Source organism: Bombina bombina, chromosome 7 (genome assembly GCF_027579735.1).
Source record: "Bombina bombina isolate aBomBom1 chromosome 7, aBomBom1.pri, whole genome shotgun sequence".
NCBI lineage: Eukaryota > Metazoa > Chordata > Amphibia > Anura > Bombinatoridae > Bombina > Bombina bombina.
Genome location: NC_069505.1, coordinates 502,895,337 through 502,918,395, shown reverse-complemented (window position 1 = coordinate 502,918,395; position 23,059 = coordinate 502,895,337). Strand labels below are relative to the sequence as shown.

The following is a 23,059-nucleotide window of genomic DNA, read 5'->3' as shown; positions in this document are numbered from 1 at the left end:
AGTTTATTTAATTGTATTTTAGTTTAGATATTTGTAGTTTATTTAATTTATTGATAGTGTAGGTGTATTTGTAACTTAGGTTAGGATTTATTTTACAGGTAAATTGGTAATTATTTTAACTAGGTAGCTATTAAATAGTTATTAACTATTTAATAGCTATTGTACCTAGTTAAAATAAATACCAAGTTACCTGTAAAATAAATATAAACCCTAAAATAGCTACAATGTAATTATTAATTACATTGTAGCTATCTTAGGGTTTATTTTATAGGTAAGTATTTAGATTTAAATAGGAATATTTTAATTAATAATATTAATATTAATTAGATTTAATTTAATAAGAATTTAGTTAGGGGTGTTAGAGTTAGATAGGGTTATTATACTTAATATATATATAATATAATAACGATATTAACTATATTAACCCTAATATAATTAGGGTTAATATAGTTAATATATATATATATATAATATAATAACGATATTAACTATATTAACCCTAATATAATTAGGGTTAATATAGTTAATATAACTGGCGGCGGTGTAGGGGGATTAGATTAGGGGTTAATCTATTTAATATAGCTGGCGGCGGTGTAGGGGGATTAGATTAGGGGTTAATACATTTATTATAGGTGGCGGCGATGTAGGGGGATTAGATTAGGGGGTAATACATTTATTATAGGTGGTGGCGGTGTAGGGGGATTTAGATTATAGGCAAAAGAGCTGATTTCTTTGTGACAATGCCCCGCCAAAAGCCCTTTTAAGGGCTGGTAAAAGAGCTGATTTCTTTGGGGCATGCCCCGTAAAAAGCCCTTTTAAGGGCTAGCAATAGAGCTGTTTACTTTGGGGTAATGCCAGGCAAAAAGCCCTTTTCAGGGCTATTTGTAGGGTTAGACTTAGGTTTAGTGGTAGGGATAGTTTAGTATTTTAGGAGTTAATTAATTTAATATAGGTGGCGGCGGTGTAGGGGGATTAGATTAGGGGTTAATTAATTTAATATAGCTGGCGGCGGTGTAGGGGGATTAGATTAGGGGTTAATACATTTATTATAGGTGGCGGCGGTGTAGGGGGATTAGATTAGGGGGTAATACATTTATTATAGGTGGCGGCGGTGTAGGGGGATTTAGATTATAGGCAAAAGAGCTGATTTCTTTGTGACAATGCCCCGCCAAAAGCCCTTTTAAGGGCTGGTAAAAAAGCTGATATAGATCGTAGTTTGCGGCGCAAGCGAGGGAACCCCCGCCGCCCGTAGTTTCAGCTCGCAACTCGAGCTATCGCATATACGGCGCCGTCAGATGCTAAAGTGCCGTAAGTCGGATAAACCAGCGATGTCCAGAAATCTGCGTTAGTACAAATTTCTGGAGTTGCCAGTGACTTACAAAACCTGACTAAGTTATTAAATCACCCGTACTGTCTAACACGCCTCCCAAACATAGCCCGACATGTCTAACCCTCTATCCGCTATCCCCCCTCACTCTCCTAATACTAAATGCATTAACCCCTAAACCGCCGCTCCCGGACCCCGCCGCCACCTAATAAAGTTATTAATCCCTAAACCGCCGCTCCCGGACCCCGCCGCCACCTACATTAACTACTGCCTAATGTGAGCCCCTATACCGCCGCCAGCTATATTACCTACCCCCTAATGTGAGCTCCTACCCCGCCGCCAGCTATATTAAAATTATTAACCCCTATTCTAATCCCCCTACCCCGCCGCCAGCTATATTAAATTAATTAACCCCTAATCTAATCCCCCTACACCGCCGCCACCTATATTAAATTAATTAACTCCTAAAATACTAAACTATCCCTACCACTAAACCTAAGTCTATGACTTTGGCGTTGCTTTCTGGTAATTAGAAGGCCGCTAAATGCTGCTGCGCATCACACGTGTATTATGGCTAGCAGTGAAGGGGTTAATTAGGTAGTTTGTAGGGAGCTTGCAGGGTTAATTTTAGCTTTAGTGTAGAGATCAGCCTCCCACCTGACACATCAGACCCCCTGTGATCCCTCCCAAACAGCTCCCTTCCCTCCCCCACCCCACAATTGTCCCCGCCATCTTAAGTACTGGCAGAAAGTCTGCCAGTACTAAAATAAAAGGTTTTTAATTTTTTTTAGCATATTTACATATGCTGTGGTGTAGCATCCACCCTTAGCCCCCAACCTCCCTGATCCCCCCAAAAACAGCTCTCTAACCCTCCCCATCTGCCTTATTGGCAGCCATCTTGGGTACTGGCAGCTGTCTGCTATTATTTCACAGTCAAAAAAGTGTTTTTTTTTTTAAATGTACACTACTGTTACACCAGATATGAGTGGTAGCACTGGGCAAGTGTGCACAGTATACGCTGTGAGCCTGACACACACGCTGGCAGGCAGGCAGCTGCAATTAGATTACACAGGTGCTGTCCTTACAGCAGAGATCAGCTGAGTCCTTCAGGACTGTAGTGGACACTGAATACACTAGCCTAGCTATCGATTTCCCTATTAAATCAGCAGCAGCTACACTGTCCCTCCTCTCACTAAGAATGCAGCTTCCGAATGAATCTAAAATGGATGCTGTCCAGGGGGGTGGGAGGGTCTGGGAGGGAGGGTCTGCTGCTGATTGGCTGGACTGTGTCTTCTGACTGTGAGGTACAGGGTCAAAGTTTACTTAATGATGAGGAATAGGGGGCGGATCGAACATAGCATATGTTCGCCGTCCGCGGCGAACGTGAACATGCTATGTTCGCCGGGAACTATTCGCGACATCACTAATAGTATAGTTTTAACATTTTTAAATATAAAAATTATTAATCAATTCGTTCTCCAAATATATATATGTATATATAAATAATTAATGGTTAGATTTGGATCTTTATAAAAAGATTTAAAAATTAAATAACAACATAAAGGTGCTCTATAAATATGATGTAATCATCATCGGTTCAGTTAATAATATAAATATTTAAAAAAATATATTATATGTATGGTAATAGTGTTATTGTATAGATGATTGCATAATTCATGCCCTATTTAATTATAATGTCTATGGATGTGCAATATACATTTTAACGCAATTTTAGGTAGTTAGTGTTATCATGGTACATTAAAAAAGCTTGAAATCGAAGTAGATGAATCAATGCATAAAAGTTAACTGTCATCCAAATAATTTTTTACATGCAAGCATACTAAGGTATGCTCCTGTTTTGTGCAATCGAGTAGTGTAAAACAACAATTGCTTTAGCAGTTTAAACAATCACAAAAAATTTGGATAGCTAAATGCAGCAAATATATAAGAATTTCTTTATAGATAACATAGAGAGGGGTGAGGGGGATTATTATTATTATTATTATACTTTATTTATTAAGCGCCAACATATTCCGCAGCGCTGTCCATGGATACAATTCATTTAAATAAAACAATACAAGACTTGTAAGATACAGGACAAAATTTACAAACACATACAGGAGGGATTGAGGGCCCTATTCCCGTGGGAATTTACAATCTAGATTACTGTGTCTATTGAAATGATTTGTTTTAGAAAAAAAAAAAATCAAAATACCATCGGTGATACCAGTGTGACACTGCTAAAAGTATATTTTTCATTATTCATTAATACATTATTGCTATTCCGTTTTAATATGGAATAAACATTAATAGCAATCTACATTCTGATTTTAAAATTCAATTAATAATATGTATGTTCTTCAAGATAAACATTTATAGATTCCCTGTAATCGTGTATATATATATATATATATAAATGTATATACAAATCTGTGTAAATAAGCACTCACTGGTCTTCTGCCATCCTTGACAAAAATCCTTTATTAGATAGTCCTATATAATAAAGGTTTTTTTGTCACGGATGGTTGAGGACCAGTGAGTGCTTATTTACACAGATTTGGATTTACTATATTATAGCACCCTGGCAGTTTTTGGCTGATGGTGAGAGTGCATACACCCTACTAGCTCTACATATAAATGTATCTAAATAGTATCCCTGTTAATAGCGCAATCGTTTGCATTAAACTCTCATATTTAATAAAGATATCCGTTCTTATATTATTATCGTCAATAGAGCTCGATTTTTTACTTTTTTTTTTAATAAAAATCCACTCTGTTTTAGATAATATACTGTATATAAATTTAAATTGAGCCATTTGATGAGAATCTATTTCTAAAAATATTGTAATTGATAATCATTGATACTTTGTAATGATGCTCGTTATAACTAGGGAGATTCTGCAATACTTACCTATCAATGCGCTGACGGATCTTCATATGTGAGATCGATAGAGCGTATCTTCTGTGTCGGAGCCGGTCTGGAAGTTACTGACGTAGCTGATGACGTTCTGCAATATCGCACATGCGCAATCGAAAATGATGGTCGCCATCTTCAAACTGTGGTTTGCAAAACGGATTGGCTAGGAGCATCTGCTACCCACGGAGTGGGTTTGGAAATAAAAAAAATTTAAGAAACGGATTACAGCGGTAAGGTAGGAAAGCAAAACAGACATGCTATGGAAAATATGTTAGAAAACATTTAAAAAAACGAAAAAAAGAAAGAAATTTTAACTTACAGTGGTCTTTTAAGTAAAGTTGTTATATATTGTTTGTATACATGCCTTGAGTCAGTAATTCAGTGCTCTTTTTTAACGACTTTATTTTGGTGGCTAAATATTTGTCAAGGTTGGTAGAGTCTGTGAAACATACAGATTTTTTTTTCGAGCTAGTAATTTATTTATAAATTAGGATGCTATGTATTATGTTAGTCTAATGAAATGTTGATAATCACATTTTTATGCAGTATAATAGAAGTATCCATTAGGCTTTATTTAGGTTCATTTTATTTTGTAAGAGTCACAACTTTCAAGATGGTGACTATAAGGACTACTCTGCCTTTTATTCAGCAAGGTCACTTCATGTCCACAATAGACTTACAAGACGCTTACCTTCATATTCTGATTTATCCAGATCACTATCAATTTCTGAGATTCTCTTTTCTAAACAAGCATTACTAATGTGTCGCTCTTCCGTTTGACCTTCCAACAGCACCAAGAATATTCTCAAGAGTTCTAGAAGCCCTTCTATCTGTAATCAGAGAGCAGGGTATTGCAGTGTTTCCTTATTTGGATGATATCTTGGTACTAGCTCAATCTTTTCATTTAGCAGAATCTCACACGCAACACTTTCTGTTGTTTATTCAAAGACAGGGTTGGAGGATCAATTTACCAAACATTCCTCAGACAAAGGTCACCTTTTTTGGTTTCCAGATAGATTCAGTGTCCATGACTCTATCCCTAACAGAAAAGAGACAATTGAGATTTGTTTCAGCTTGTCTAAACCTTCAGTATCTATCATTCCCTTCAGTGGCTATGTGCATGGAAGTTTTAGGTCTCATGATTGTAGCATCGGACGCAATCCATTTTGGTCATTTTCATATGAGACCTCTACAGCTTTGCATGTTGCACCAATGGTGCAGTGATAATACTCAGATATCACAACTGATATACTTAAATCCCAACACTCAACTCTCTCTGACTTGGTGATTAAACCATCACCTTATTGTTCAAGGGGCCTCCTTTGTTCCTCCTACCTCGACTGTAATCACAACAGATGCTAGCCTCACAGGTTGGGGAGCTGTTTGGGGGTCTCTGACAGCACAAGAAGTTTGGAATCCTCGAGAGGCGAGGTTACCAATCAATATCTTAGAACTCTGTACTATTTTCAAAGCTTTTCAGGCTTGGCCTCTATTAAAGAGAGAATTGTATATTTGGTTTCAAACAGACAATGTCACAACAGTGGCATGTCAATCATCAAAGGGGAAATTGCAGTCCCCTAGCAATGAAAGAAGTATCTCTGATACTTCATGGGTGGAATCCAACTCTTGTCTAATCACTGCGATTCATATACCAGGTGTAGACAATTGGGAAGCGGATTATCTCAGCCGACAGAATCTACATCTGGGGGAGTGGTCTCTCCATCCAGATATTTTCTATCAGATTGTGCAGATGTGGGGTTTTCCAGACATAGATCTGATGGCCTGTCGTCTAAACAAGAAACTTCCCAGATACCTCTCCAGGTCCAGGGATCCTCAGGTGGAATTGATGGACGCTCTAGCAGTTCCATGGTTTTACCAACCTGCTTACATTTTTCCACATCTGGTCTTCTTCCAAGAGTGATCTCAAAGATCATAATGGTACAATCTTATGTGCTTCTGATAGCACCAGCATGGTCCTACATGTTCTGGTATGTGGACCTTGTCCGAATGTCCAGTTGCCAAGTTCTCAAGGCCTGTTTTTCCATCCGGATCTCAAATCTCTAAATTTGAAGGCATGGAAATTGAACGTTTAGTCCTTAGTCATAGAGGTTTCTCTGACTCTGTTATTAACACTAGGATACAGGCTTGTAAGCCTGTTTCAAGGAAACTATATCTCAAGGTTTGGAAAACCTATATTTCGTGGTGTTTTAGAATTCCTAGGACTTTACAGTTTCTTCAGGGTGGTTTGGATAAAGGTTTGTCTGCCAATACTTTGCAAGGACAAATATCTGCTCTTTCTGTTTTATTTCACAGAAAGATTGCTAATCTTCCTGATGTTCACTGTTTCTTACAAGCTTTGACTTGTATCAAACCTGTTATTTAATCTATCTCTCCTCCTTGGAGTCTAAATTTGGTATTAAAGACTTTGCAGTCTCCTCCTTTTGAGCCTATGCATTCTTTGGACATTAAACTACTTTCTTGAAAAGTGTTATTTCTCTTGGCAATCTCTTCTGCTAGAAGAGTTTCTGAATTGTCTGCTCTCTCTTGCGAGTCTCCTTATCTGATTTTCCATCAATATAAAGCTGTTTTGCCGACTTTGTTTAAATTTTTGCCTAAAGTTGTGAATTCTAACAAAATTAAAGGGACACTCAATCAAAATTAAATTTTCATTATTCAGATAGAGCATGCCATTTTAAACAACTTTCCAATTTACTTCCATTAACTAAATGTGCACAGTCTTTATATATTTAAACTTTTTCAGTCACCAGCTCCTACTGAGCATGTGCAAGAATAAGTGTTTATGCATTTGTGAATGGCTGATGGCTGTCACATGGTACGTGTATGCATTTGTGATTGGCTGATGGCTGTCACATGGTACAGGGGGAGTGGAAAAAGACATAACTTTTAAAATTGTCAGAAAAAAAATCTACTACTCATTTGAAGTTCAGACTAAGTGGTATTGCATTGTCTTGTTATCTTGCATTTGTTGATTATGCAAATCTACTGTGTTGACTGGTCCTTTAATAGGGAAATTATTGTTCCTTCCTTGTGTCCTAATCCTAAGAATACTCTTGAAAGGTCTTTACATTCTTTAGATGTGGTAAGAACTTTGAAATATTATGTTGAGGCTACTAAAGATTTCAGAAAGACTTCTAGTCTGTTATTTTTTCTGGTTCCAGAAAAGGTCAGAAAGCCTTTGACATTTATTTGGCATCTTGGTTGAAACTTCTGATTCACTAAGCTTATTTGGAGTTGGGGCAGTCTCCACCTCAGAGAATAACAGCTAACCCTACAAGATCAGTTGCCACATTTTGGGCTTTCAAGAATTAAGCTTCAGTTGATCAAATCTGCAAAATAGCCACTTGGTCTACTTTGCATACTTTTACCAACTTTTACTATTTTTATGTTTTTGCTTCTTCAGAAGCAGCTTTTGGTAGAAAGGTTCGTCAGGCAGCTGTCTCAGTTTGATTCTAGTGCCTATGATTTAGTTTTTTTGAATTTTTAAGAAAACCTTATTTTATTTTTTGGGATTTAATTTCTCAGCGGAAATAGCTGTTTTTATTTTATCCCTCCCTCTATAGTTACTCGTGGACTTCCACATCTTGGGTATTATATCCCATCAGTAACTAGCTTGTGGACGCTCGCCACCTATATGAAAGGAAACATAATTTATATAAGAACTTACCAAATAAATTAATTTCTTTCATGGTGACGAGAGTCCACAAGACCCACCCATTTTTGTTGGGGTTATGATTTTTTTGTATAAAGCACATTATTTATCCTGTTCCTCTTCTTTATGATTTTACTCCTTATACACCTCACTAACTTGGCTATATGTTAAAACTGAGGTAGGTGGGAGGTGTATTTATAGACATTTGAGGTTTGGGAAACTTTGCCCCCTCCTGGTAGGAATGTATATCCCATCAGTAACTGGCTTGTGGACTTTCACCACCATGAAACAAATGGATTTATCAGGTAAGTTCTTACATAAATTCCATTTTTTTTTCATCCTGGTTAATCTTAAAAAATATGATTTAATTCTGCCACCTTTGAGATGGCTGGGAGGTTAAGAAGCAGAAGAATTGAGACCACAGCTACTTAGCTAGCATTTCAGACCAGAATTTCAGCTGGGAAAGTGTTTATCATAGCAACACTGAGATAGAGGGGCCCATTTATCAAGCTCCGTATGGAGCTTAATGCCCCCTGTTTCTGGCGAGCCTGCAGGCTCTCCAGAAACACCAGTTATGAAGCAGCGGTTTAAAGACCGCTGCTCCATAACCTGTCCACCTGCTCTGAGGAGGCGGAGAGACATTGCCACAATTCAACCCGATCGAATACGATCGGGTTGATTGACACGCCCTGCTAGTGGCTGATTGGCCACGAATCTGCAGGGGGCGGCGTTGCACCAGCAGTTCCCAATTACACTCAGTGGAAGTTAGCCACAGGCCTGCGGGGAACCAGTAACTAGCCTCCTCCTGTTGGGTCATCTTTGTACTTCACATATTCAGATACTCTGCTGTCATGCGTACAGCACTGGATTGGCTATCTACTGGAAGCAGTTTTGTTTTGCAGATGGTAAGTCCAGTAGTGTGGGTGCTTATTACGCAAGTATCTAGTTTATTTATGTTGGCACTCACATAGCCTATATGCTATTAGTAGGTACACTTAGTGTTATACATCATAGCCAGGGAACTATTATGACAGGCATTTTTCCTTATATGCACAATGTCAAAGAAGCAAGCATCTTCCAGACACCAGACAATATCCATCGGTAAAAACAGTTCTTTATTGAGTCTATCATAATAAAAACAGCAGCAGAGAATAAGAGACATGTCAAACGGTGCCAGGAAAACCAGCTAACATGTAGACGTGCACAGCGGAAAAAATTTTTTGGGATCGATTCGAATTCAGATACATTTGAATGTATTCGTTTCGGCTTCATTCGAATGCGAATAAATTCGGAAGTATTTGTTTCGGATTCAATTAGTAAATTCGGAAGTTCAGTATGTGTTATGTTGATTCAGATGGTTCCAAGTTACACAAACGAAATTATTTCACTGTTCTATCTCACTAAATCTCACTTTTATACTGAACTGTGATTATAAATTTAAATTTTTATACTGAATTGCGATTAGTCCATGGCCATTCGAATGTAACAAATAAATCCGAACTAATTCGGATTTATTCGTTACAAATGCATTCAGAATAGTTTAGTTTCATTGCTAGGGTATTTCGGAAATTCGAATCGATTCGAATCTCCAAATTTGGCGAATTCGTCCAAATTTCGGTTCGGGACGAGACGGAACGCACATGTCTACTGACATGTTTCGGCGTGAAGCTGTAGTAATAGCTCTATTTTTCCTTATAGGTTTAGTATGGGAATTTTGGCTGTAGAAACCTAAAACAATTTAAATTCATACACTTTGTTTTTTTACTTGCGTTAGCTTGTGTTGGCTTCTTTCCTCACTTTATATTTATAACATCCTCGAGCGTTACCATTTTTTAGCGCATGTCAGCTTTATTTTGGCACTTTGCATGTTTAGTTTGGTTGTACACATTGTCCTAGTTTGCGTGCACATGCACAAAGCTTTTTGTTTTGAGTGCGTTGTTCAGACGTGCACATGTCACCTTTTTAGTGGACTTCGTTTTGCATGTGTAGACTATTTAGTTAGCACTCCTCGGCCATTTGCGCATTAGTCAGTTAGTGCTATAAGTTTATTGTGTATGAATGTCGGTCCTTCCCCTTCGTACTACTGAGCTATTTAGGGTTAGCGCACATTGCTCTTTCCTTCCATGGTATTTATGGGATACTCTGAACTCCTCTGTTTGCTTTGGTCTAGTGGAGGGGGTAAGATTTTTAATACTGTCAACAGCTGCTTATGTTTTGTGGTGTATATAACAAATAGTTCTCTGCTTATATATTTACTTGCCTATATTCTTTTTTAGGATGTTTATGTTTATATTTTTGATTGTTTTTTATGTTAATTGCCTCCTACACACATTTATTTTCTGTGGCTTTCAGTCTAGGCCTGTTTTTCATGATAGATAATACTGCATCTGTCTCCACTACTTTAAATTTTGGTTCCTTAGAAGTTATATTAATACATTTTTTTACCTCTGTATCTAAGCCTCTGCAGACTGCCCCCTTATTTTAGTTCTTTTGACAGACTTGCATTTTAGCTAATCAGTGCTGACTCCTAGGTATCGCCACAGGCGTGAGCACAATGTTAACTATATGGCACAAATTACCAAACGCCCCCTAGTTGTGAAAGAAAGTCAAAATGCATTCAGATAAGAGGCGGCCTTCAAGAGCTAATAAATTAGCATATGAGCCTACCTAGGTTTAGCTTTTAACTAAGAATACCAAAAAATACAAAGCAGAATTGATGATAAAAGAAAATTGGAAAGTTTTTTTTTAAAATGACATGCTCTATCTGAATCATGAAAGTTTATTTTTTTACAAGATGGTCCCTTTAATCGATAATGGAGTTAGATAGTACTGTAATAAATTTTTAATACTAGGTGAGAATACATAGAAAATCAGATAAGCAGATTAAAGAAATATTAAACTCCAAAATGAAATGCCCATAAAAAAGTTTAAAGGGACGGTCAAGTTAAAAAAAAACTTTCATACTTCAAATAGAGAATGTAATTTTAAAAAAACTTTCCAATTTACTTTTATCACCAATGTTGCTTTGTTCTCTTGGTATTCTTAGTTGAAAGCTAAACCTAGGAGGTTTATATGCTAATTTCCTAGACCTTGAAGGCCTCCTCTAATCTAAATGAATTTTGACAGTTTTTCACCACTAGAGGGCGTTAGTTCATGTGTTTCATATAGATAACATTGAGCTTGTGCACATGAATTTACAGAGGAGTGAGCACTGATTGGCTAAAATGCAAGTCTATCAAAAGAACTGAAATAAGCGGGCAGTCTGCAGATACAAGGTAATCACAGAGGTAAAATGTGTATTAATATAACTGTGTTAGTTTTGCACAAATGGGGGAATGGATCATTTAGGGATTATCTATCCTTTAAAACAACAACAATTCTGGTGTTGACTGTCCCTTTAATTATGCATAGTGAAAGGTGAAGTGCATTCCATGGAATTCCAAATAATTGTTTGAGATGTGCAGGATGCCATTGACATCTGTCCCTCATTGGCCAGATGAAAAGAAATAAGATAAACAACTCTCAAGAGGCTCTTCAGGGGAGTGTGTTCCTAGTATGAAAACAATACAAAGTTTGATAACAAAACAACAATTTTAAAAACGTATAAAATATTTATTTTGCATGCAAATCTTTTGAAATGCATTGTATGTATAAAAATAAATGCAATATTCCTTTAATACTCTCCAGAAAACATTAAAATCTGACCTAGACTTGCCTAGGGCAATTATAGTAAGGACATATTTACATATTTACCATAATCCCTTTGTGCTCTGTTACAGATGCAGGACCAGTATGGCCCAGTCTATACATTGTACTTTGGTATGCGGCCTGTGGTTTTCATTTGTGGATATCAGGCAGTGAAGGAAGCCCTTGTAGATCACTCAGAAGAATTTGGGGCTCGTGGAAGACTTCCTACAATGGACAAATTTGTAAAAGGAAATGGTGAGAAAACCATGTATTATGGTCATTTATTATTTCTTGGTATTAGATATTGTTGATTTATTTAATATATGTTGCCCTGATTTCCACCATTTTTTGTATATTTGTCACAATGAATGGTTTCAGATCTTCATACAATATGTTATAACAAACAAGAGAATGTGATTAGGACCAGTCAACACATTAGATTTGCATAATCAACAAATGCAAGATAACAAGACAATGCAATAGCACTTAGTCTGAACTTCAAATGCGTAGTAGATTTTTTTAATAACAAATTTCAAAGTTATGTATATTTCCACTCCCCTTGTACCATGTGATAGCAATCAGCCAATCACAAATGCATATACGTATAGACTGTGAATTCTTGCACATGCTCAGTAGGATCTGGTGACTCAAAAAGTTTAAATATAAAAGACTGTGCACATTTTTTTTAATGGAAGTAAATTGGAAAGTTGTTTAAAATTACATGCTGTATCTGAATCATGAAAATTTAATTTAACCTGAGTGTGCCTTTAATCATAAAATTATTTTTTTTTTAATGATAATTGTGTTGTTATTATTTTATTTTAATGAAAAAGTAATCCAACACAAAGTGACCATGTGGCAAAATGTAATTACCCTTTAGCTACTCAATGTATTGAAAACATTTGATTGATCTTTGTATTTAAAGTAACATGAAACCCAATTTTTTTTCTTTCATGGTTCAGATAGAGAATACAGTTTTAAACAACTTTCAAATTTACTTCTATTATCTAATTTGTTTCATTCTCTTGGTATCATTTGATGAAGGAGCAGCAATGCACTAATGGTTTCTAACTGATCTCATGGGTGAGCCAATCACAGTCGATATATATATGCAGCCACCAATCAACAGCTAGAACCTAGGTTCTCTGCTGCTCATGAGCTTGCCTAGATAAACCTTTCAGCAAATGATAACAAGAGAATGAAGCAAATTAAATAATAGAAGTAAATTGGAAAGTTGTTTAAAATTGTATTTTCTATCTGAATCATGAAATAAAAATTTTGGGTTTCATGTCCCTTTAACTTGAACAGACACTCCCAGGCATTATTACTGTTAGGTATGTTGAATATAAACATTGTGTATATAAAACAAAAAGCAGCACACTATCAGTTAGATTATGAGTTTTGAGCGCTATAGGGAAATTAACGAACGCAACAAAAGTTGTGTTATTTAATCCCCTATAGTGCAGCCATTACAAGTTTTTCAAAATGCGGCTTGCGCGGGCGATATGGAGATTTTGAGCTCCATACCGCACCCAAAACAAGCGGTGTTTTGACATGCTCGTGCACGTTTTCCCCATAGACATCGATGGGGAGAGCCGGCTAAAAAGAAGTCTAACACCTGCAATCACGGAAACAAAATCTCCGTAACGCAGCCCCATTGATGTCTATGGGAAAAAAAAACTAATGTTTAAACCTAACACCCTAACATAAACCCCACGTTTAAACACCCCTAATCTGCTGCCCCTGACATCGCCGACGCCTGCCTAGAGTTATTAACCCCTAATCTGATGCTCCCGCTATTGCCGCCACTATACTACATTTATTAACCCCTTATCCACCGCACATCAACATTGCCACCACTATATTAAAGTTATTAACCCCTATTCCGCCACTCCCCAACATCGGCGCAACTAAATAAAGTTATTAACCCCTAAACCTCTGGTCTCCCACATCACTACCACTAAATAAACCTATTAAGCCCTAAACTGCCAGCCCCCCACATCGCAACAACCTAAAATAAACGATATTAACCCCTAACCCTAACGTAACCCTAAACCTAACCCTAACACCCCCTAACTTTAACATAATGAAAATAGATCTAAATTAAATGTACAATTATTAACTAAACAATAACTATTTAAAACTAAATACATACCTGTGAAATAAAACCTAAGCTGGCTACACTATAACTAATAGTTACATTGTTGCTAGCTTAGGTTTTGTTTTTATTTCACAGGTAAGTTTGTCTTTATTTTAAACCTAACCTGCCTTACACTAAAACCTACCTTTACAAAAAATAAAAAACCTACCATTACAAAAAAAAAAAATTATCAAAAAAATAAAGATTATTTCCTATTCTAATATCCTTTAAAAAAAATACCCACCCCAAAATAAAAAAGCTTAATCTAGAATAAACTAGCAAGGGCCCTTAAAAGGGCCTTTTGTAGGGCATTGCCCTAAGTTAAAACAGCTCTTTTGCTCCAAAATACAAACCCCCCACCGCCAAGCTACCAGGGGCCCTTAAAAGGACCTTTTGTATGGCATTGCCCTAAGTTTAACAGCTCTTTTGCTCAAAAAAAGCAAACAAACACTCCCTAACACTATACAAACCCCCACCCCCCCAAACTACCAAGGGCCCTTAAAAGGTTAAACAGCTCTTTTGCTACAAAAAAACCCCACACCCCATAAAAAATACATTACACAAAATAACAAATTATCGAAAATAAAAAAAAATATTCCTATTCTAATACCCATAAAAAATAAATAAAAAAAAAACCTAATCTAGAATAAACTACCAATGGCCCTTAAAAGGCATAGCAGCTTTTTTAGTGAAATTTTTTTACAAAGACCCACTAACATTAAAACCCCCACCCCCAAAACCCCCAAAATAAAAAAAAAACTGTCTAAAAAACCTAAGCTACCCATTGCCCTGGAAAGGGCATTTGTATGGGCATTTAGCTCTTTTACTGCCAGACCCTAAACAAAAACCCACCCCAAAAAACTTAAGAGCCTAATACTAATCCCCTGACGATCCACTTACAGTTTTTGAAGTCACGCTTGAACGATCTTCATCCCGGCGTTGAAGTCCTCATCCAGGCAGCCGGAAGTCTTCATCCAGACGGCCTCTTCAATCTTCATCCCGCGGCAAAGTCCTCATCCAGGTGGCGAGTAGTCTTCATACAGGCGGCCTCTTCAATCTTCATCCAGACGGCATCTTCTATCTTGATTCCGGCGGCGCGGAGCGGGTCCATCCCGAAGACATCCGGCATGGAGCATCCTCTTCATACGGTCACCGCCGTACACTGAATCTTCAATGCAAGGTACGCGATTCAAGATGGCATCCCTTGCATTCCTATTGGCTGAAAAAATTTGAATCAGCCAATAGAATGAGAACTGCTTAAATCCTATTGGCTGTTCAAATTTAGCCAATAGGATTTAAGCAGCTCTCATTCTATTCGCTGATGTCTTCAGGATGGACCCACTCCGCGCCGCCGGGATCGAGATAGAAGATGCCGCCTGGATGAAGGTTTGAAAAGGGCCGCCTGGATGAAGACTTCTCGCCGCTTGGTTGAGGACTTTGCCGCCGGGATGAAGATTAAAGAGGCTGCCTGGATGAGGACTTTAACGCCGTGATGAAGATCGTTCAAGCGGGACTTCAAAAACTGTAAGTGGATCGTCAGGGGATTAGTGTTAGGCTTTTTTTTTTTTTCAGGGCAATGGGTAGCTTAGGTTTTTTAGATAGTTTTTTTTATTTGTGGGTTTGGAGAGGGGGTAGGGGTTTGTAATGTTAGTGGGTGTTTGTAATTTTTTTTCTCTAAAAGAGCTGCTATCTTTAGGGAAATGCCCTACAAAAAGCCCTTTCAAGGGTATTAGAATAGGAATATTTTTTATGGGTATTAGAATAGGAATATTTTTTTAATTTTGATAATTTGTTATTTTGTGTAATGTATATTTTTAGGGGGTGTTTTTTTTTTTTAGCAAAAGAGCTGTTTATCTTAGGGCAATGCCCTACAAAAGGCCCTTTTAAGGGGCTCTTGGTAGTTTGGGGGGGTGGGGGTTTGTATAGTGTTAGGGAGGGGTTGTATTTTTTTTGAGCAAAAGAGCTATTTATCTCAGGGCAATGCCTTGCAAAAGGCCCTTTTAATGGCCCCCCAAAAGGCCCTTTTAAGGGCCCTTATTAATGTCTATGGGGAGAAGCACGGTCAAACACAGCGCTTGTGTTGTGTGCGGTAACAAGCTTAAAATCTCCATATCGCACGCACAAGCCGTGTTTTCTCTTGTAAGGTGTATCCAGTCCACGGATTCATCCTTTACTTGTGGAATATTCTCCTTCCCTACAGGAAGTGGCAAAGAGAGCACACAGCAGAGCTGTCCATATAGCTCCCCCTAGCTCCACCCACCCAGTCATTCTCTTTGCTGGCTCTAAGCAGTAGGGTCTCTCTCGGGAGGGTAAAGTGAATGTGGAATCCTTCTTAGAAGAAAGAACGTCTGTTACACAATCTTGATGTGGTTCGTGCTTTAAAGTTCTATTTACAAGCAACTAAGGATTTCAGACAAACAACTTCATTGTTTGTTATCTATTCTGGTAAGAGGAGAGGTCAGAAGGCGACCGCTACCTCTCTTTCCTTTTGGCTGAAAAGTATCATCCGTCTGGCCTATGAGACTGCTGGCCAGCAGCCTCCTGAAACAATTACTGCTCATTCTACCAGAGCAGTGGCTTCCACATGGGCTTTTAAAAATGAGGCTTCTGTTGAACAGATTTGTAAGGCAGCGACTTGGTCTTCGCTGCATACTTTTTCCAAATTTTACAAATTCGATACTTTTGCTTCTTCGGAGGCTATTTTTGGGAGAAAGGTTTTACAAGCAGTGGTGCCTTCCGTTTAAGGTACCTGTCTGTTTCCCTCCCTTCATCCGTGTCCTAAAGCTTTGGTATTGGTATCCCACAAGTAAAGGTTGAATCCGTGGACTGGATACACCTTACAAGAGAAAACAGAATTTATGCTTACCTGATAAATTACTTTCTCTTGTGGTGTATCCAGTCCACGGCCCACCCTGTCATTTTAAGACAGGTGGTTTTTATTTTTAATTTACAGTCACCACTGCACCCTATGGTTTCTCCTTTTTCTTCCTAACCTTCGGTCGAATGACTGGGTGGGTGGAGCTAGGGGGGGAGCTATATGGACAGCTCTGCTGTGTGCTCTCTTTGCCACTTCCTGTAGGGAAGGAGAATATCCCACAAGTAAAGGATGAATCCGTGGACTGGATACACCACAAGAGAAAGTAATTTATCAGGTAAGCATAAATTCTGTTTTTTAAAACTTGTAATGGCAGCTCTATAGGGGGTTAAATAACGCCACTTTTGTGGCGTTCTTTACTTTCCATATAGCGCTCAAAACTCGTAATCTAGGTGCTAGTGTAAAATATAAATTACAGATTAGACTGCTGTTCAAAATATGTCATTTATTTGATCACATGTAAAGTCTGTGGTAAATAATACACTGGTTCCACGAGTAGAAATCTAAATGACAGAATACGTGAACATCTAACGTCAATAGACAGAGACCTCCCTAAAACACAGGTAAGGTAAACATTTTAATCAACATGAAGGAAAAAAAAGAAGGCATTGTTTCATGCAATAGATTACATCCCGCAAGCTTCTAGATAGGGAGGTCCAATGGATCTTTAAATTAGAAACTAAAGAACCAAAGGGAATACATTTGAGATGGGACCTAGATCTCTATCAGGGTCTCTGAGTTATTGAAACAATAGTCATTTACCACTAATCATCAGTTATAGTCTATGAAAGTACAGAGGAATATGATCATTATGCAATTTACCTGAAATAATATGCCTAATGGCAAGTTTCATATACATATAGATCTGTATAACATTGATGGATTGGTTAGACCCATGTCTCTATGTCTTACAGATATCAACTGTTCTAAATATAAGATTGCTATAAGCGTTTCTAACTGCTATGTTGCCAATGTTGTAGCAATTATTTTGTCACACCGTAGCTATATATATATATATATATATATATATATATATATGTAGATACATAATGAGTAAATAAGCAACTAATAAACTTATTGATCTCAACGCAAATATTTCTCTATGTATATGCCGATCACTCTGCCATACATGGGATATAATTTATTTATTTATTTTAATAGTATCCCCCCATTAAATATACAAACACTGATTTTTGGTAAGCTGTATCGCAGATAGAATGGTCATATCTTACCGTAATCGTATTTTCAAGGTTCTTTTTTAGTGTATTTTTATCTATATCTATTTGGTGTATTTTGTTAACTATGTTCTGTTTTGTTGCACTCCTGCTATTGATGGGTCATGGGCACAACTGGATGAATTGGTGCCACTGCATTGATATATGCTTAACAATTGAATGCATATTGAAGCCCCTAATCATTGGGCAGGTACGTCTGCCGGGAATGTATGTAAACAGAGTATAAATCAGGTGTTTGGGGAGATGAACTTACAGGGTTATTTAAACCTGGACGTTCACACTCCCAAACCATCTTTAAAAAAAGCGCCAGAGTGGCGTGAAATGCATCAGGTGATGTAATCCCTACCTTTGTTTAATTTGAGTTTTGTTTGTTACTACTTTCAATGCATACAAAATAAATTGTTAATTTTTAAGGCTTGTGCATTAGTGTCTATCTCTAATCCTCATGGACAGAGTTTACCTATTCGCCCTGTGTGGAGTACCTGATTCTTTTGTTTCCTATTACGGTTTTACACGCCTGTGGACTGTAACTGCAGCTTCGGCATACAGGGTGTTGTATCTCCATTACGCTGAAGGATGACAGCGTTTTCTCCAAAACACACAGGTAACCTGTATCACTCACCTCCGGTTTTCTATTTGTTAGTATGATAGGAAAGTTGATCATTAGGCTGGCCAACATGAGGGACTATAATATTGCCCATAAGATGTAAAGCAACTTTATTTTGTGTGTGTATATATATATATATATATATATATATATATATATATATATTATATATATATTTTACAACTAGGGGTAGCAATAACTCACAAAGGACTCCTCTATACCCTATTGCAGCCACAAGAGGCTGATAAAAATGAACAGGGGGGAATCTGATTAGGGCCAAGTTGAAGGCCAGAGCTCGAAATGCGTATCACCTTGAGAGACAGGGTGCTGTTGGTAGCAGATGCTGACTCCAACTACACATCCCAGTTGGAGTTTGCCTGTGTGCATCCAGATAGTGCAACAGACCATAGTGGTCTATACTGCAAGGAGGTAACATCTATCCATGTATCAGGTTGCGTGGTTTAACATCTGTTTTTTAATAACTGAGTCTGATATAATGGGACAATATCCATACAACTTTGTTGTACTTTCAATTTACACAGAAGTTCTGAGACTGGTTTATATCACAGCACATGTAAAAGTGTGAGAGCATGCTATTATTTTTTATCTTAATGGTAAAATAACATTAACTGTGGAATTCTTTTGCAGCTGGCACTAACAGTAAACTGTAAAATAGTTTTTTTATTAGAGACACTGAACCCAAATTTTTTCTGTTCATGATTTAGATAGAGCATAGCAATTTTAAGCAACTTTTTATTTTTTCCTAGTATCAATTTGTCTTTGGTTCTCTTGCTATCTTTATTTGAAAAAGAAGGCATCTAAGCTTTTTTTTTGGTTCATAACTCTGGATAGCACTTTTTTTATTGGTGGATCAATTTATCCACCATCAGCAAAGGACAACCCAGGTTTTTCAACCAAAATGGGGCCGGCATCTAAACTTACATTCTGGCATTTCAGATAAAGATACCAAGAGAATGAAGAAATTTGATACTAGTAGTAAATTAGAAAGAGGTTGCTTAAAATTTCATGCTCTATCTGAATCACGAAAGAAAAAAAAAATTGGGTTCAGTGTTCTTTTAATGTACTGTACTGTATTTTCAGTGACTTGTTATACCAGCTGCAGAGTATAAAATGTATGAGAAATTGCAGGTTATTTGTGTATATGAAGTAGCTGGGTTTTGTGCTTTTAAACCACATTACAATGGGGTTGAGCTTCAGGTAATATCAGATCTCATTATGTTATCACTTTGTGTACACACACTTGCTTCCTTATCTTATATTTGTCCGGAATCTAAGGCTCAGAGAGAAAAATGGAAAATTATAATTGTATTACTTAACTATCCTGCACCCCACTGGAAGTGTTATTTATTCTGCTGGCTTATAGAAGCGTAGATTCCAGTATAACAAACTTTCAGTATAGGTTGGGATACTTCAGGCTAAATCAGCTACTTTCAAATGCCAAAATAGGGTACAGGAATCTACTTGTAAGACAATTTTATTTACATTCCAGCAGGTAAAATGGATCATTGGGAACAGAAAATTTTGGGTGAACTGTCCCGTTAAGTATTGCTAAATACTGACTATTTGCATCAATGTTATTCAACCTTTAACATATTCACATATGTACTACATTAACCCTTAAGATCTGGTTACTTGATGTTTTCCTACAAATTAAATTGTATAAACAATTGGCAAAAATGCTTTAACATTTGTACTAGCAATATCGTTTTTATTCGGTATACAATTTGTGCACAACCTGTCTCTTATTATTTTTTATGAACTGGGGCACTAAGTTAATTTCCTTTTAAAATAAAGAAGGAAAAAGGATGCTTCTTATATTATTAATAACGTTTTTTAATTTTCTTTCATGTAATTGGCAAGAGTCCAGGAGCTAGTGACGTATGGGATATACAATCCTACCAGGAGGGGCAAAGTTTCCCAACTTCAAAATGCCTAAAAATACACCCCTCACCACACCCACAATGCAGTTTTACAAATTTTGCCCTCCTATGGAGGTGGGTGGAAGTAAGTTTGGTGCTTAGATTTCTATGTTGATATGCGCTTCTCTGCATTTTGAAGCTGATTCCTCTCAGAGTGCAGTGAATGTCAGAGGGGAGGTGAAGGGAGTATTACCTATTGAATGCAATGGTTTTCCTCACGGGAGATCTATTTCATAGGTTCTCTGGTTTCGGTCATAAGATTCATCTCCTACCTCCCTTATTCAGATCGACAATATACTCTCATATTCCATTACCTCTACTGATAACCGTTTCAGTACTGGTTTGGCTATCTGCTATATGTGGATGGGGTGTCTTTCAGTAAGTATGTTTTCATTACTTAAGGACACTCTCAGCTATGATCTGGCACTTTATGCACTAATAGAAAGTTCTAAATATATGTTTTGTACTTATATTTGCCATGAGGTCAGGTTTATGTATATTTCCATTTTGCAGACTAATCAGTTTCATATTTGGGGAAACAAATCTTATTTAGAAAAAGAAATTCTTACCTGGGGTATAGTCTTTTTTTTTTACTGCTCTTTCATTAAATTTCGTGGGAAAAATTAGGCTTGCGAGGGCGCAGAATGCCAAAGTTTATTGCGTCATTCTTGGCGCAAGATTTTTTTTAGGCACGAAGGTACTCCGATTGTCGCAAATTGCGGGGCATTTCCGGCATCTTAGTTGACGCAGAGTTTCTTGCACAGAGGTTGCGTCTTCAATTACGCGAGTGGTGTCATTTCCGGATGTTGTTGGTGCCAAAAAAATTTCAGTTTGCGTTGTGCATCATAACTTGGGCGCCAAACAGATTCATTATTTTAAACCCCATTTCCTACATGCCTCATGCCTTTTTTTTCTATGTCAGAGGGGCTAAGCTGTTTGCATTTTTTCCCATTCCTGAAACTGCCATATAAGGAAATTTGATAATTTTGCTTTATATGTTGTTTTTCTCTTACATTTGCAAGACGTCTCAATCTGATCCTGTCTAAGAAATCACCATTGGAACCTTGGCTTCCTGATAACAGTTCTACCAAAGCTAAGTGCATTTGTTGTAAATTTGTGGATATTATATCTCCAGCTGTGGTAGGTAATAGTTGTCATTATAATCTTTACATGCAGAGAATGTGTCCATCAGTAATAGTACAATGCCTGTTGTCCTTCAACATCTAATTACATGATATACCCTGTGAATATAAAAGATTTTTTGCTGATGCAATTCAGAAGGCTTTGTCTGCCATCCCGACTTCTGATAAACGTAAAAGGGTTCTTTTAAAACTTCTCATAAGGTTGATGAAAGTTCAAATGACCGACAACACAGTCTGAATTATCCTCTTCTGAGGATCTATCTGATTCAGAAGATCCTTCCTCAGATATTGACACTGACAAATCTACTTATTTATTTAAAATGGAGTATATTTGTTCCTTGTTAAAGGAGGGGTGTTGATTACATTGGATATTGAGGAAACTAGTCCTCTTGATATTAAAACTAGTATAGCGGTTTAATTCTGTTTTATAAACCTCCTGTGGGTAACTCCAGAGATTTTCCAGGTTCCTGATGCTATTTCTGATATGATTTATAAGGAATGGAATAGGCCTGGAACGTCTTTTATTCCTTCTTCAAGGTTTAAAAAAATTGTAGTCCTTTGCCAGCAGTTAGTTTGGGAGTTTTGGGAAAAGATCCCCAAAGTTGATGGGGCTATTCTACTCTTGGTAAACGTACTACTATTCCTATGGAATATAGTACTTCTATTAAAGACCCTTTAGATACGAAACTTGAATCTTATCTAAGGAAAGCTTATTTATATTTTGTGCTATCGTCTCAGGGCCTGCCATTTCTATGGTTGATGTTGCAGCCTGCATCAACTTTTTGGTGGGAAAGTTTTAGTGCAACAGGAAATGGATCCTGATTTGTCTAGCATTGTTCGCTTGCTTTCAACATCTAATCATTTTATCTGTGATGCCATGTTAGATATCATCATAAATTGATGTTAAATCTATGTCTTTAGCTATTTTAGCTAGAAGAGGCTTTGTGACTTAAATATTGGGAATGCTGACATGTATCGAAGTCTAGATTACTATCTCTTTCTTTCCAGGAATAAGTTGGTTGGTTCTCAGTTGGATTCGATTATTTCAACTGTCACTGGTGGGAAGGGGAGTGTTTTTTGCCTTAGGATAAAAGACCTAAGGGGAAATCTAAAGCTTCTAACCGTTTTCGTTCCTTTTGACAAAATAAGGAACAGAAACCTAATCTTTCCCCAAAGAATCTGGTTCCAGATTGGAAACCTTCTTCAAGTTGGGAGTAAATCCAAAACCATTTAAGAAACTAAATGCCAGCCCCCAAGTCTGCATGGAAGGTCGGCCCTCATTCCAGCTCAGCTGGTAGGGGGCAGTTTAAGATGTCTTCCAAAACATTTGGGCAGAATCTGTCCAAAAATCAATGGATTCAGACCCGTCCTGTGAGAATATTTTTTTCTCTCACAGCATCCAGCAAATCAATAAAAGGCTCAGGCTTTTCTGAAGTGGGTTTTAGACCTGGGGAACTTTCAAGGGTAATCATTCCAGGTCCGTTGCAGGAACAGGGGACTTGTGTGGTTTATCAAATGA

The 23,059-nt window shown here is 37.3% G+C and overlaps 1 protein-coding gene across 1 annotated transcript in view; it reads left to right on the top strand.

Annotated features, from left to right (window-relative positions):
• LOC128636036 (cytochrome P450 2G1-like) overlaps positions 1 to 23,059 on the top strand; it is a 228,392-nt gene that overhangs the window by 82,502 nt on the left and 122,831 nt on the right. Inside the window, exon 2 of the mRNA XM_053689110.1 lies at positions 11,694 to 11,856. Within this exon, the coding sequence (XP_053545085.1) occupies positions 11,694 to 11,856 (163 nt within the window). The remainder of the gene's footprint in view (positions 1 to 11,693; positions 11,857 to 23,059) is intronic.